The 12,642-nt window shown below is 44.1% G+C and overlaps 1 protein-coding gene across 1 annotated transcript in view; it reads right to left on the bottom strand.

Moving 5' to 3' along the window:
• LOC117384851 (potassium voltage-gated channel subfamily H member 6-like) overlaps positions 1 to 12,642 on the bottom strand; it is a 77,579-nt gene that overhangs the window by 41,853 nt on the left and 23,084 nt on the right. The window contains exons 4-8 of the mRNA XM_055228272.1: positions 12,385 to 12,559; positions 12,226 to 12,288; positions 11,126 to 11,268; positions 9,656 to 9,729; positions 9,475 to 9,582 (exon numbers count right to left, since the gene is read on the bottom strand). Coding sequence (XP_055084247.1) covers positions 9,475 to 9,582; positions 9,656 to 9,729; positions 11,126 to 11,268; positions 12,226 to 12,288; positions 12,385 to 12,559 — 563 coding nt within the window. The remainder of the gene's footprint in view (positions 1 to 9,474; positions 9,583 to 9,655; positions 9,730 to 11,125; positions 11,269 to 12,225; positions 12,289 to 12,384; positions 12,560 to 12,642) is intronic.

Below are 12,642 nucleotides of genomic sequence, written 5' to 3'. Positions count from 1 at the left end.
TTCTGTTTTAGTCCTGTTTTAGTCCTGTTTTAGTCCTGGTTTAGTCCTGTTTTAGTCCTGGTTCACTTCTGTTTTAGTCCTGGTTTAGTCCTGTTTTAGTCCTGGTTTAGTCCTGGTTCAGTCCTGTTTTAGTCCTGGTTCAGTCCTGGTTCACATCTGTTTTAGTCCTGTTTTAGTCCTGGTTCACTTCTGTTTTAGTCCTGGCTCAGTCCTGGTTCAGTCCTGGTTCACTTCTGTTTTAGTCCTGGTTTAGTCCTGGTTCACTTCTGTTTTAGTCCTGTTTTAGTCCTGTTTTAGTCCTGGTTCAGTCCTGGTTCACATCTGTTTTAGTCCTGGTTTAGTCCTGGTTCGCTTCTGTTTTAGTCCTGGTTTAGTTCTGGTTTAGTCCTGGTTCACATCTGTTTTAGTCCTGGTTCAGTCCTGGTTCACTTCTGTTTTAGTCCTGGTTTTGTCCTGGTTCACTTCTATTTTAGTCCTGGTTTAGTCCTGGTTCAGTCCTGTTTTAGTCCTGGTTCAGTCCTGGTTCACATCTGTTTTAGTCCTGGTTTAGTCTTGGTTCGCTTCTGTTTTAGTCCTGGTTTAGTTCTGGTTTAGTCCTAGTTCACATCTGTTTTAGTCCTGGTTCAGTCCTGGTTCACTTCTGTTTTAGTCCTGGTTTAGTCCTGGTTCACTTCTGTTTTAGTCCTGGTTTAGTCCTGTTTTAGTCCTGGTTTTGTCCTGGTTCACTTCTATTTTAGTCCTGGTTCAGTCCTGGTTTAGTCCTGGTTTAGTCCTGGTTCACTTCTGTTTTAGTCCTGTTTTAGTCCTGTTTTAGTCCTGGTTTAGTCCTGTTTTAGTCCTGGTTCACTTCTGTTTTAGTCCTGGTTTAGTCCTGTTTTAGTCCTGGTTTAGTCCTGGTTCAGTCCTGTTTTAGTCCTGGTTTAGTCCTGGTTCAGTCCTGTTTTAGTCCTGGTTCAGTCCTGGTTCACATCTGTTTTAGTCCTGTTTTAGTCCTGGTTCACTTCTGTTTTAGTCCTGGCTCAGTCCTGGTTCAGTCCTGGTTCACTTCTGTTTTAGTCCTGGTTTAGTCCTGGTTCACTTCTGTTTTAGTCCTGGTTTAGTCCTGTTTTAGTCCTGGTTCAGTCCTGTTTTAGTCCTGGTTCAGTCCTGGTTCACATCTGTTTTAGTCCTGGTTTAGTCCTGGTTCGCTTCTGTTTTAGTCCTGTTTTAGTCCTGTTTTAGTCCTGTTTTAGTCCTGTTTTAGTCCTGTTTTAGTCCTGTTTTAGTCCTGTTTTAGTCCTGGTTTAGTCCTGGTTCACTTCTGTTTTAGTCCTGTTTTAGTCCTGTTTTAGTCCTGGTTCAGTCCTGTTTTAGTCCTGGTTCACTTCTGTTTTAGTCCTGGTTTAGTCCTGGTTCACTTCTGTTTTAGTCCTGTTTTAGTCCTGTTTTAGTCCTGGTTAAGTCCTGTTTTAGTCCTGGTTCAGTCCTGGTTCGCTTCTGTTTTAGTCCTGTTTTAGTCCTGTTTTAGTCCTGGTTCAGTCCTGGTTCAGTCCTGGTTCGCTTCTGGTTTAGTCCTGGTTTAGTCCTGGTTCACTTCTGTTTTAGTCCTGTTTTAGTCCTGTTTTAGTCCTGGTTCAGTCCTGTTTTAGTCCTGGTTCAGTCCTGGTTCACATCTGTTTTAGTCCTGGTTTAGTCCTGGTTCGCTTCTGTTTTAGTCCTGGTTTAAAGGACTAAACCAGGACTGAACCAGGACTAAAATAGAAGTGAACCAGGACTGAACCAGGACTGAGCCAGGACTAAAACAGGACTAAAAAAGACTAAAACAGGATGAAAACAGGACTAAACCAGGACTAAAATAGAAGTGAACCAGGCCAAAACCAGGACTAAAACAGATGTGAACCAGGACTAAACCAGAACTATGGTTTAGTCCTGGTTCACATCTGTTTTAGTCCTGGTTCAGTCCTGGTTCACTTCTGTTTTAGTCCTGGTTTAGTCCTGGTTCACTTCTGTTTTAGTCCTGGTTTAGTCCTGTTTTAGTCCTGGTTTTGGCCTGGTTCACTTCTATTTTAGTCCTGGTTTAGTCCTGTTTTCATCCTGTTTTAGTCTTTTTTAGTCCTGTTTTAGTCCTGGCTCAGTCCTGGTTCAGTCCTGGTTCACTTCTATTTTAGTCCTGGTTCAGTCCTGGTTTAGTCCTGGTTTAGTCCTGGTTCACTTCTGTTTTAGTCCTGTTTTAGTCCTGGTTTAGTCCTGGTTTAGTCCTGTTTTAGTCCTGGTTTAGTCCTGGTTCACTTCTGTTTTAGTCCTTTCTGTTTTAGTCCTGGTTTAGTCCTGTTTTAGTCCTGGTTTAGTCCTGGTTTAGTCCTGTTTTAGTCCTGTTTTAGTCCTGTTTTAGTCCTGTTTTAGTCCTGTTTTAGTCCTGGTTCACTTCTGTTTTAGTCCTGTTTTAGTCCTGGTTTAGTCCTGTTTTAGTCCTGGTTTAGTCCTGGTTTAGTCCTGTTTTAGTCCTGTTTTAGTCCTGTTTTAGTCCTGGTTTAGTCCTGGTTTAGTCCTGGTTTAGTCCTGGTTTAGTCCTGTTTTGTCCTGGTTTAGTCCTGGTTTAGTCCTGGTTCACTTCTGTTTTAGTCCTGTTTTAGTCCTGTTTTAGTCCTGTTTTAGTCCTGGTTTAGTCGTGGTTTAGTCGTGGTTCAGTCCTGGTTCACTTCTACTTTAGTCCTGGTTCAGTCCTTGTTTAGTCCTGTTTTAGTCCTGTTTTAGTCCTGTTTTAGTCCTGGTTTAGTCCTGGTTTAGTCCTGGTTTAGTCCTGTTTTAGTCCTGGTTTAGTCCTGTTTTAGTCCTGTTTTAGTCCTGTTTTAGTCCTGTTTTAGTCCTGTTTTAGTCCTGTTTTAGTCCTGGTTTAGTCGTGGTTCAGTCCTGGTTCAGTCCTGGTTTAGGTTTTTTAGAGGGTCTTTTCAAATTGCAAATGTCAGAACAGCCAAAACAATACAAAGAAATCTAAACTGTTTTAAATTGATAAGACAATATATTCCAAATCAGGCAGCCCTGCTGTACATCCATGGTATGATTTTTTCTCATATCTCCTACTGCATGACACATGGGCCCAGGCAGCTCCCTCAGCCACAAAGCACATTGGTTCTTTGTACAACCAAGCAAACAAAATTATGGATCGAAAGCCAATCTGTTTTCATCATTGTCACATCCTTAAAAAATATAATCTATTAAGTTTTGACAGTTTTACTAGTTTATGTTTTCTTAAATTATGTTTTAAGTGTATTTATAACTTGGCCCTAGAACCACTCAGTACATTTATACAAAGACTAAACAGCACTAGAGTGACAAGAGGCACCATAAACAAGAACTGTACAATCCCACAACGCAGAACCTCTTTTGGACAGTCCACCTTTTCATATCAGAGCTGCAAACTGTGGAACTCACTGCCCACTGAAATAAAAAACATTTCTGAGTTGAAAATGTTCACCTCTAGGGTTAAGAACTGGCTGAAAATGAGTCAAAACTGTACCCACTTGTAAATAGGTCGTATGACAGTTGGTGAGTGAGAGAACGTGTGAGTGTTAAATGTATTTTTGTGCACTGATGTATCTATTTTAAGGGGCAGGTGTTTTAATATATTTTGCATATTGGTGAATTGTGGAGAAGCCCAACCAGGGACGGGAGTTGAGAATTAGCTCTGGCTATAGCCAGAGCTAATTCTCAATACAGAGCTGGCTATAACTCTGTATGCATCACATCAGCTGCAATGTTCATGTTGTAACTATGTCAGATTGCATTGTCCCTGTCAAATAAATAAATAAATAAATAAATAAATAAGCCCTGTCCTGATGTGCAGAAGACCTGAGTTGTGCTGTTATCACATTATGACAAACACCATTAGTGAGAAAGCATCATTTTTCACTATAGAAATGTAAATCAGTTAAGTCTATTATTTTCTTTTACCAAACATAGGCCAGAGCTGATATCTTTACACAAAACATTTAAATACAGTCAGACAGGTTTGTACTTTCACTGGTCACTAAATGAACCCTGAGAATCACCAGTTACATAAACATTAAACTAAAGTGATCTGAGCAAATGAACCGGTATTTTAGGCCGTCTCTGCTCCAGGCGTCACATATGAGGCTCCAACTAATTACAGCAATAAAAATAACCCACCCCACCTTCACCTCCACCCTCTGCTCTCTCCCCTCATCCATCCCTCCATCTCTCCCATCCTCCCACCCTCTCCTTCTCCCTCTCTCCTCCACCTATCCCCTCCTCCCCTTTCCTCCTCCAGCCCCCCTCTCCTCCTCCCAGCCTCCTCCCCCATTCCGCCATCTCTAACCTTGTCCCCTCTTTTTCTCCAGCCCCTCTCTCCTCCCCCATTCCTCCATTTATCCCCTCCTCCCCGCCTCTGCTACGACATCCCTCCATCCATCCCCCAATCTCAGTTAAATGGGGCAACAACCACAAGTCACCTTTCCATAAAAAAATAGTTTTATGTTCCACTTTCATACATCAAAATCCTCACATCCTCCTATATCCCTGTGTGTCAGATGCCCTCCCATCCTCCTATATCCCTGTGTCAGATGCCCTCCCATCCTCCTATATGCACGTGTTTCAGATGCCCTCCCATCCTCCTATATCTGCGTGTTTCAGATGCCCTCCCATCCTCCTATATCCCTGTGTCAGATGCCCTCCCATCCTACATCCCTGTGTCAGATGCCCTCCCATCCTCCTATATCCGCGTGTTTCAGATGCCCTCCCATCCTCCTATATCTGCGTGTTTCAGATGCCCTCCCATCCTCCTATATCCGCGTGTTTCAGATGCCCTCCCATCCTCCTATATCCGCGTGTTTCAGATGCCCTCCCATCCTCCTATATGCGCGTGTTTCAGATGCCCTCCCATCCTCCTATATCTGCGTGTTTCAGATGCCCTCCCATCCTCCTATATCCCTGTGTCAGATGCCCTCCCATCCTACATCCCTGTGTCAGATGCCCTCCCATCCTCCTATATCCGCGTGTTTCAGATGCCCTCCCATCCTCCTATATCTGCGTGTTTCAGATGCCCTCCCATCCTCCTATATCCGCGTGTTTCAGATGCCCTCCCATCCTCCTATATCCGCGTGTTTCAGATGCCCTCCCATCCTCCTATATCCGCGTGTTTCAGATGCCCTCCCATCCTCCTATATCTGCGTGTTTCAGATGCCCTCCCATCCTCCTATATCCGCGTGTTTCAGATGCCCTCCCATCCTCCTATATCTGCGTGTTTCAGATGCCCTCCCATCCTCCTATATGCGCGTGTTTCAGATGCCCTCCCATCCTCCTATATCCGCGTGTTTCAGATGCCCTCCCATCCTCCTATATGCGCGTGTTTCAGATGCCCTCCCATCCTCCTATATCTGCGTGTTTCAGATGCCCTCCCATCCTCCTATATCCCTGTGTCAGATGCCCTCCCATCCTACATCCCTGTGTCAGATGCCCTCCCATCCTCCTATATCCGCGTGTTTCAGATGCCCTCCCATCCTCCTATATCTGCGTGTTTCAGATGCCCTCCCATCCTCCTATATCTGCGTGTTTCAGATGCCCTCCCATCCTCCTATATCCGCGTGTTTCAGATGCCCTCCCATCCTCCTATATCTGCGTGTTTCAGATGCCCTCCCATCCTCCTATATCTGCGTGTTTCAGATGCCCTCCCATCCTCCTATATCTGCGTGTTTCAGATGCCCTCCCATCCTCCTATATCTGCGTGTTTCAGATGCCCTCCCATCCTCCTATATCTGCGTGTTTCAGATGCCCTCCCATCCTACATCCCTGTGTCAGATGCCCTCCCATCCTCCTATATCCGCGTGTTTCAGATGCCCTCCCATCCTCCTATATCTGCGTGTTTCAGATGCCCTCCCATCCTACATCCCTGTGTCAGATGCCCTCCCATCCTCCTATATCCGCGTGTTTCAGATGCCCTCCCATCCTCCTATATCTGCGTGTTTCAGATGCCCTCCCATCCTCCTATATCTGCGTGTTTCAGATGCCCTCCCATCCTCCTATATCTGCGTGTTTCAGATGCCCTCCCATCCTCCTATATCTGCGTGTTTCAGATGCCCTCCCATCCTCCTATATCTGCGTGTTTCAGATGCCCTCCCATCCTCCTATATCGCTCTAGTGTTTAACGGTGATAGTGGCAGATCAAATGTTTGTAGTTAATTCATAATTTACATCTAATTAGTCCTGGTTTAGTCCAGGTTTAGTCCTAATCTAGTCCTAGTTTAGTCCTGGTTAGACCTTTCCTAGTCCTTGTTTAGACCTTGTTTAGTCCTGGTTAAGTCCTGGTTCAGTCCTAGTTTAGACCTGGTTTAGTCCTGATGTAGACCTGGTTTAGTCCTGATGTAAACCTGGTTTAGACCTGGCACACTGTACAGTCTGACTCACACATGTCCTTTATTTTCAGGGCTTCTGGTCCCTCATTTGTCATGTTCCCCCATGTCCACCCGTCCTTTGTCCCCCTGTGCACAGCCCTGTAAGGACTCACTATCTATACTGGTTTAGACCTGGTTTAGTCCTGGTTTGTACCTTCTTTAGACCTGGTTTAATCCTGGTTAAGCCTTAATTTCAGTGTACTTGTTACACTATACTCGCCCTATTAGTTCTGGATTAGATCTGGAGCAGACCTAATTTAGTCCTGGATCAGACCTGGTTAAGTCCTGATTTAGTCTTTGTTTACTCCTTGTTTAGTCCTTGTTTAGTCCTAGTTTAGACCAGGTTTAGACCAGGTTTTAGGAGGCCTAATTTTGTTCTTTACAATTGCATTCCATTTTCTTCTGCTTATCTGGGGCTAGGTCACGGGGTAGTTGTCTAAGCAGACTTCCCTCACCTCAGACAAGTCCTCCAGCTCCTCTGGTGGGACCCCAAGGCATTCCCAGGCCAGCCGAGAGACATAGTCCCTCCAACGTGTCCTGGGTCTTCTCTGGGATCTCGTCCCAGTGGGACATGCCTGGAACATCTACCCAGGGAGGCAACATCTAGAACAGATGCACGAGTCTCCTCAGCAGCTCTACTCCAAGCTCCTCCCGTGTGATCAAGCTCCTCACCCTATCTCTAAGGGAGCGCCTAGTCAGCCTGTGGAGGAAACACAACTGCAATGTTGTCCTTTCGGTCATTACCCAAAGCTCATGACCATAGGTGAGTGTAGGAATGTAGATTGAATGGTAAATTGAGAGCTTTGTCTTTGGACTCAGCTCCTTCTTTACCACAATGGACTGATACGCCTGTCAATCTCACGCTACATCCTTCCCTCACTCATGAACAACACCCCGAGGTACATGAACTCCTCCACTTCAAGTGGCAAGGACTGACCACCCACCCGGAGAGGGCAAACCACCTGTGTCCGGTTGAGAATCATGGAGATTTGGAGGAACTGATTTTCATCCCAGCCACTTCACACTCAGCTGCAAACTGCCCCAGTGCCTGCTGCAGGTCCTTTTTTTCTCTACTACTTCTAGTTTAATCCTGGTTTAGTATTTGTCCTTGTTAAGTCCTGGTTTAGTCCTGGTTTAGTCCTGTTTTAGTCCCGGTTTAGTCCTGGTCTAGTCCTTGTTTAGTCTTTGTTTATGGGTGACCTGATTTTGATCTCTATTACATTTAGTCCTGGTTGAGTTCCCATTTGTTAGATCATTTTAGCCACATTGAATAGTGCATTTTAACACAAAACCTTTGCAATGCCTTTGTCACAGCTTCCCTGAATACTTCATTGTTGCATTTGACCTGTTCTGGTTCAACTGAAGGAGATGCAGGATTCTTGGAAAGACGAACAACCCAAGTCCCAAACCTCATGGGAAATCCCAACCACAGCAGCATATATGAAGCCATTACCTCGTCAGCCATGAGCCAGCAGAACAAACATTTCTCATACTCTAACATTTGATAAACGCCTCAAGTCATTACAAAATTTTTAAAACACTACACCTCTGAAACCCTTTCTACCTTAGTATGGTCACGTTTGGTAAATGGTCAGATTTTATATAGCACTTTTCCACTTTCAAGGCACTCAAAGCACTTCATCAAGGAACCACCCATTCACACACACAGACACACACACTCGTACATCAGTGTGCGCTGACACAGGAGGCAAGGTGGGTTAAGTGTCTTGCCCAAGGACAAAATGACAGTATTCATCTCTAGGAGCTGGAATCGCACCACCAACTTGTGGGTCAGTAGATCTGGCCACTGTTACTATAAGAAGGCTCTCCTCTCCACTGATCTGACCTGTAGTGAAGATCTTTTATTCTGAACAAAACTACAGGTTGAATCTACAGTGAAAGAGGAGTCACTAAGCCCTTCACAAATGATGATCTGTTTCTTCTTTACTCTGACTGTTAGCGGTACATAAATGATTATTTCATATTTGATTTCAATTATGATCTAAAGAATCACGTTTAGAGTTTTTTCCCAGTCATCGAGGGGAAAAGAGGATAAGAGGGGACACTTCTATAGAGTAGTTATAACTTATTTAGATTACGTGTTAGCCTTTACAGTTTTGAACATGCTATATCCGCCCACAAAAATGTATTAAATGTATTAAAATGCTAAGTCAGGGCCCCTTCATGGCACTAATCAGCCTGCATCCTGCTAATGAAACTACTGCACATCGAATCAGGGTTGTGAAGTTGTAGTGTATTCTTTTGTATCCTGATTTTGTATATTTATGATTTTTGGCTTGTTGTTATAGGGGCAAATCTGGAGCCAAGTTCCATATTTGGAAATTGTGCAAGTATTGTAGCAACCAAATAGCCAACCAGAAGCAAGGCAGTTTACGGTACACAACCCTGTCCGCACGCACTGCTGGTTTGATAGGGAGCGGGTAATTTTCAATGCCGTTATAGCAAAAATATACATATATATTAGTGAAATAGTAGGGATCATGTAGAGTGCGTTAAAATAAACATTTTAAAGTTAGAATGATGAGTCTGACAGCAGCAGTAACAGAGAGAGAGGCGACTGCTTTTCAATAAAAAGTGAATTGGACCTGGAGTCGATGGAGCTCACTTATGTGGAACATGGCGGCTAGCAGGTTAGCTATGTCGATATATATACAGTCTGTGTTCTGCCTGTAAAATTAAACAGCAAGGTATTAACAATACAGGGTAATGCCTCTTTCATCCAGGATTGGTCCAAGGTAGAAAATGTTAAATAAATCCCAGTGTCTCAGACCAGAACTATCAGATTGAAAGGGCTTCTGTCTTTCAAAAACACAAAAACATTACCTCTGGAACCTTCTACCTCAGTATGACATTAAACGTACTTTTTTTAATCTCAAAAAACATATTTACATTCTTACTGTAAGTGGGTTCTCCTCTCCACAGATCTGACCTGTAACTTGGCCTGATGGTGTCTGTCTCCATAGTGATGGACAAGTTTAATGTCATACTGTGGATTGTTCAGAAAGCTTCACAGTGCACCTGGATAAAAGCTCAAACGTTCTCTCTATAAACTCTGACTCAAACTCACCTGAGTCACTTTCTCAGTGACGTGGTGCAGTTTACAGGGAGGCAGGAGGTCGCCCTGAGGTAACGCCACGTACGAGTCGGCTCTGTGCTCCAAGGGGCTCGTCAGCGGCTGCGCAAACAGAGCTACAGCTGTGAATCGCATTTAGGATGATAAGAGTTTAACATTCAGAGTGTTTTCAAACCTGGCTGTGTGTCCGGCAGCGTGACTCTGACTCTCTCACATCAGCACCACTGCTCTGCCTCATGTTCAGCACACCTGCCCCAGCGACACAAAAGCATGGAGAGAAAGCCCTGCTCCAATAACATGGATAAAGTTTATTTTACTGTAGGATACAGGGCCAAATGGGCCGTATAAGAGCAATGTGCTGCCCTCTAGTGTCCTAAAGTAGTAGTAGCAGTACTGTTGTATAGACCTGTTGTGCAGTCTCTTGTCCTGCAGTAGTACCATTAGTAGTAGTAGTATTGTAGTACAGACCTGTTGTACTGTGTCTGCTGTGCAGTCTCTTGTCCTGTAGTAGTAGTTGTAGTTGTTGTAATAGTAGTAATTGTAGTATTGTAAGACAGACCTGTACAGCTGTGTCTGCTGTGCAGTCTCTTGTCCTGTAGTAGTAGTTGTAGTTGTTGTAATAGTAGTAATTGTAGTATTGTAAGACAGACCTGTACAGCTGTGTCTGCTGTGCAGTCTCTTGTCCTGTAGTAGTAGTTGTAGTTGTTGTAATAGTAGTAATTGTAGTATTGTAAGACAGACCTGTACAGCTGTGTCTGCTGTGCAGTCTCTTGTCCTGTAGTAGTAGTTGTAGTTGTTGTAATAGTAGTAATTGTAGTATTGTAAGACAGACCTGTACAGCTGTGTCTGCTGTGCAGTCTCTTGTCCTGTAGTAGTAGTTGTAGTTGTTGTAATAGTAGTAATTGTAGTATTGTAAGACAGACCTGTACAGCTGTGTCTGCTGTGCAGTCTCTTGTCCTGTAGTAGTAGTTGTAGTTGTTGTAATAGTAGTAATTGTAGTATTGTAAGACAGACCTGTACAGCTGTGTCTGCTGTGCAGTCTCTTGTCCTGTAGTAGTAGTTGTAGTTGTTGTAATAGTAGTAATTGTAGTATTGTAAGACAGACCTGTACAGCTGTGTCTGCTGTGCAGTCTCTTGTCCTGTAGTAGTAGTTGTAGTTGTTGTAATAGTAGTAATTGTAGTATTGTAAGACAGACCTGTACAGCTGTGTCTGCTGTGCAGTCTCTTGTCCTGTAGTAGTAGTTGTAGTTGTTGTAATAGTAGTAATTGTAGTATTGTAAGACAGACCTGTACAGCTGTGTCTGCTGTGCAGTCTCTTGTCCTGTAGTAGTAGTTGTAGTTGTTGTAATAGTAGTAATTGTAGTATTGTAAGACAGACCTGTACAGCTGTGTCTGCTGTGCAGTCTCTTGTCCTGTAGTAGTAGTTGTAGTTGTTGTAATAGTAGTAATTGTAGTATTGTAAGACAGACCTGTACAGCTGTGTCTGCTGTGCAGTCTCTTGTCCTGTAGTAGTAGTTGTAGTTGTTGTAATAGTAGTAATTGTAGTATTGTAAGACAGACCTGTACAGCTGTGTCTGCTGTGCAGTCTCTTGTCCTGTAGTAGTAGTTGTTGTAATAGTAGTAATTGTAGTATTGTAAGACAGACCTGTACAGCTGTGTCTGCTGTGCAGTCTCTTGGATCCCGTCTTCACGTCGTCCAGAGAAGAGAAGAACTTGAGGGATCCACAGCTGCTGAAGCCCACAGAGGGAGGAGGAGTGTGGAAGATACAGTCCTGCTCCTCACTGCTCCTGGGTAAAAAAACAGAGACACCATGGTTACACGCTGAAAGGACTTTAAACTAAAGCTGTCACATTAATCAAAATCAAAATCACTATTTGAATCAATGCAATTAACAAATCACAAAGGCTGTAGTTCTTGACGTACCACAACTCCACAAACAACTCTTACTCTGCATAAAAAAAACTGCTGGCCCTGTAGTTCAGACCTCTACAAACATGTTATGTCTCTGTGTGTCAGATGCCCTCCCTGTGTCTGCATGGGGTCTTATTCTGTGTAAAAGCTGCTGACCCTGTAGTTTAGATCTGCACAAACATGTTCTGAAATGTGATTCTTGAGTTAGTTTGTCAGGTCAGAGTTCAGTCTTTTTGACAGTTCTTCTGGACATGTTTAAAATGTGAACACTTTTGTATTGCTGTGTACAGTTTTGTATCATGTTTTTTGTATATGTATGGGGAATATACATCATTATGTGGGACTATGGGTGGTGTCGGCTTGTGGGCTTAGAACTGGACAGAATCTTATTGCTAAGCCTAAGGAGGATTTGAATAGGGCCTGGAGAGATCGCTAACATACTCAAACATACATGGATGGCATCTAAAACCTCTTCAGGCATGTTTATGATGAGGAAACATTAGAACATGGTAGAAAACTCAGAATTTGCACAATAACCCCTCTTTAAACACAAATTAACAGAAAAAGATTCAAACACTGCTAACGTTAAAACAGCTGACAGTGGTGTTTGCTGCCCTCTAGTGGCAAATGTGGGAAAGGGCCCTGTTACACTGACTGGTCTCTTTAGTGCAGATGGACTCACCCAGACATGGATTAGCGTCACTGATAGAAATGATCGTTTCTAGATCCAGCCAGTACAAAGCGTAGTAATTTTGACTTCAAAGTATCGAGTACTGATTGCTCCACTACATAGAAAAAATCAAGTACTGGTACACACAGTAGTAGTGATTTACCTTTGTTGAGTGAATGCTGGAGGTGCCGATGCTGGTCCCTTGCTCTCCCCCTCTCCCCTCCCTCCTCTGTCCCTCTGTCTCCCCCCTCCATCCCTCTCTCTCCCCCCTCCATCCCTCTCTCTCCTCCCTCCGCCCCCCTCTCTCCCTCCTCCCTCCCACTCTCTCTCCCATAGCAGCCCGTCCTCTTCCCCCCCCAGGGACAGTAGCTTCTCCAGGGCCACAGACTCATGTCCCAGAGGAGGGAGTGCCCCATCCGAGCCCTCCGTGTCTGGGGACAGAGCACCCGAGCGGGGGGAGAGGGAGCGCAGAAGCAGGCGCAGGCGCTGGGGCTGAGCTGGAGGACACAGACATCAAGTTTAAAAAGTTATGTTTAAGTAAAGACTAAAACCACAATGAAATAATATACCAGGTACTACA

This window comes from Periophthalmus magnuspinnatus, chromosome 17 (genome assembly GCF_009829125.3).
Source record: "Periophthalmus magnuspinnatus isolate fPerMag1 chromosome 17, fPerMag1.2.pri, whole genome shotgun sequence".
NCBI classification, from domain to species: domain Eukaryota; kingdom Metazoa; phylum Chordata; class Actinopteri; order Gobiiformes; family Gobiidae; genus Periophthalmus; species Periophthalmus magnuspinnatus.
Note: the sequence above shows the minus strand (reverse complement) of the source record. Positions and strands in the feature narration are given on the sequence as shown.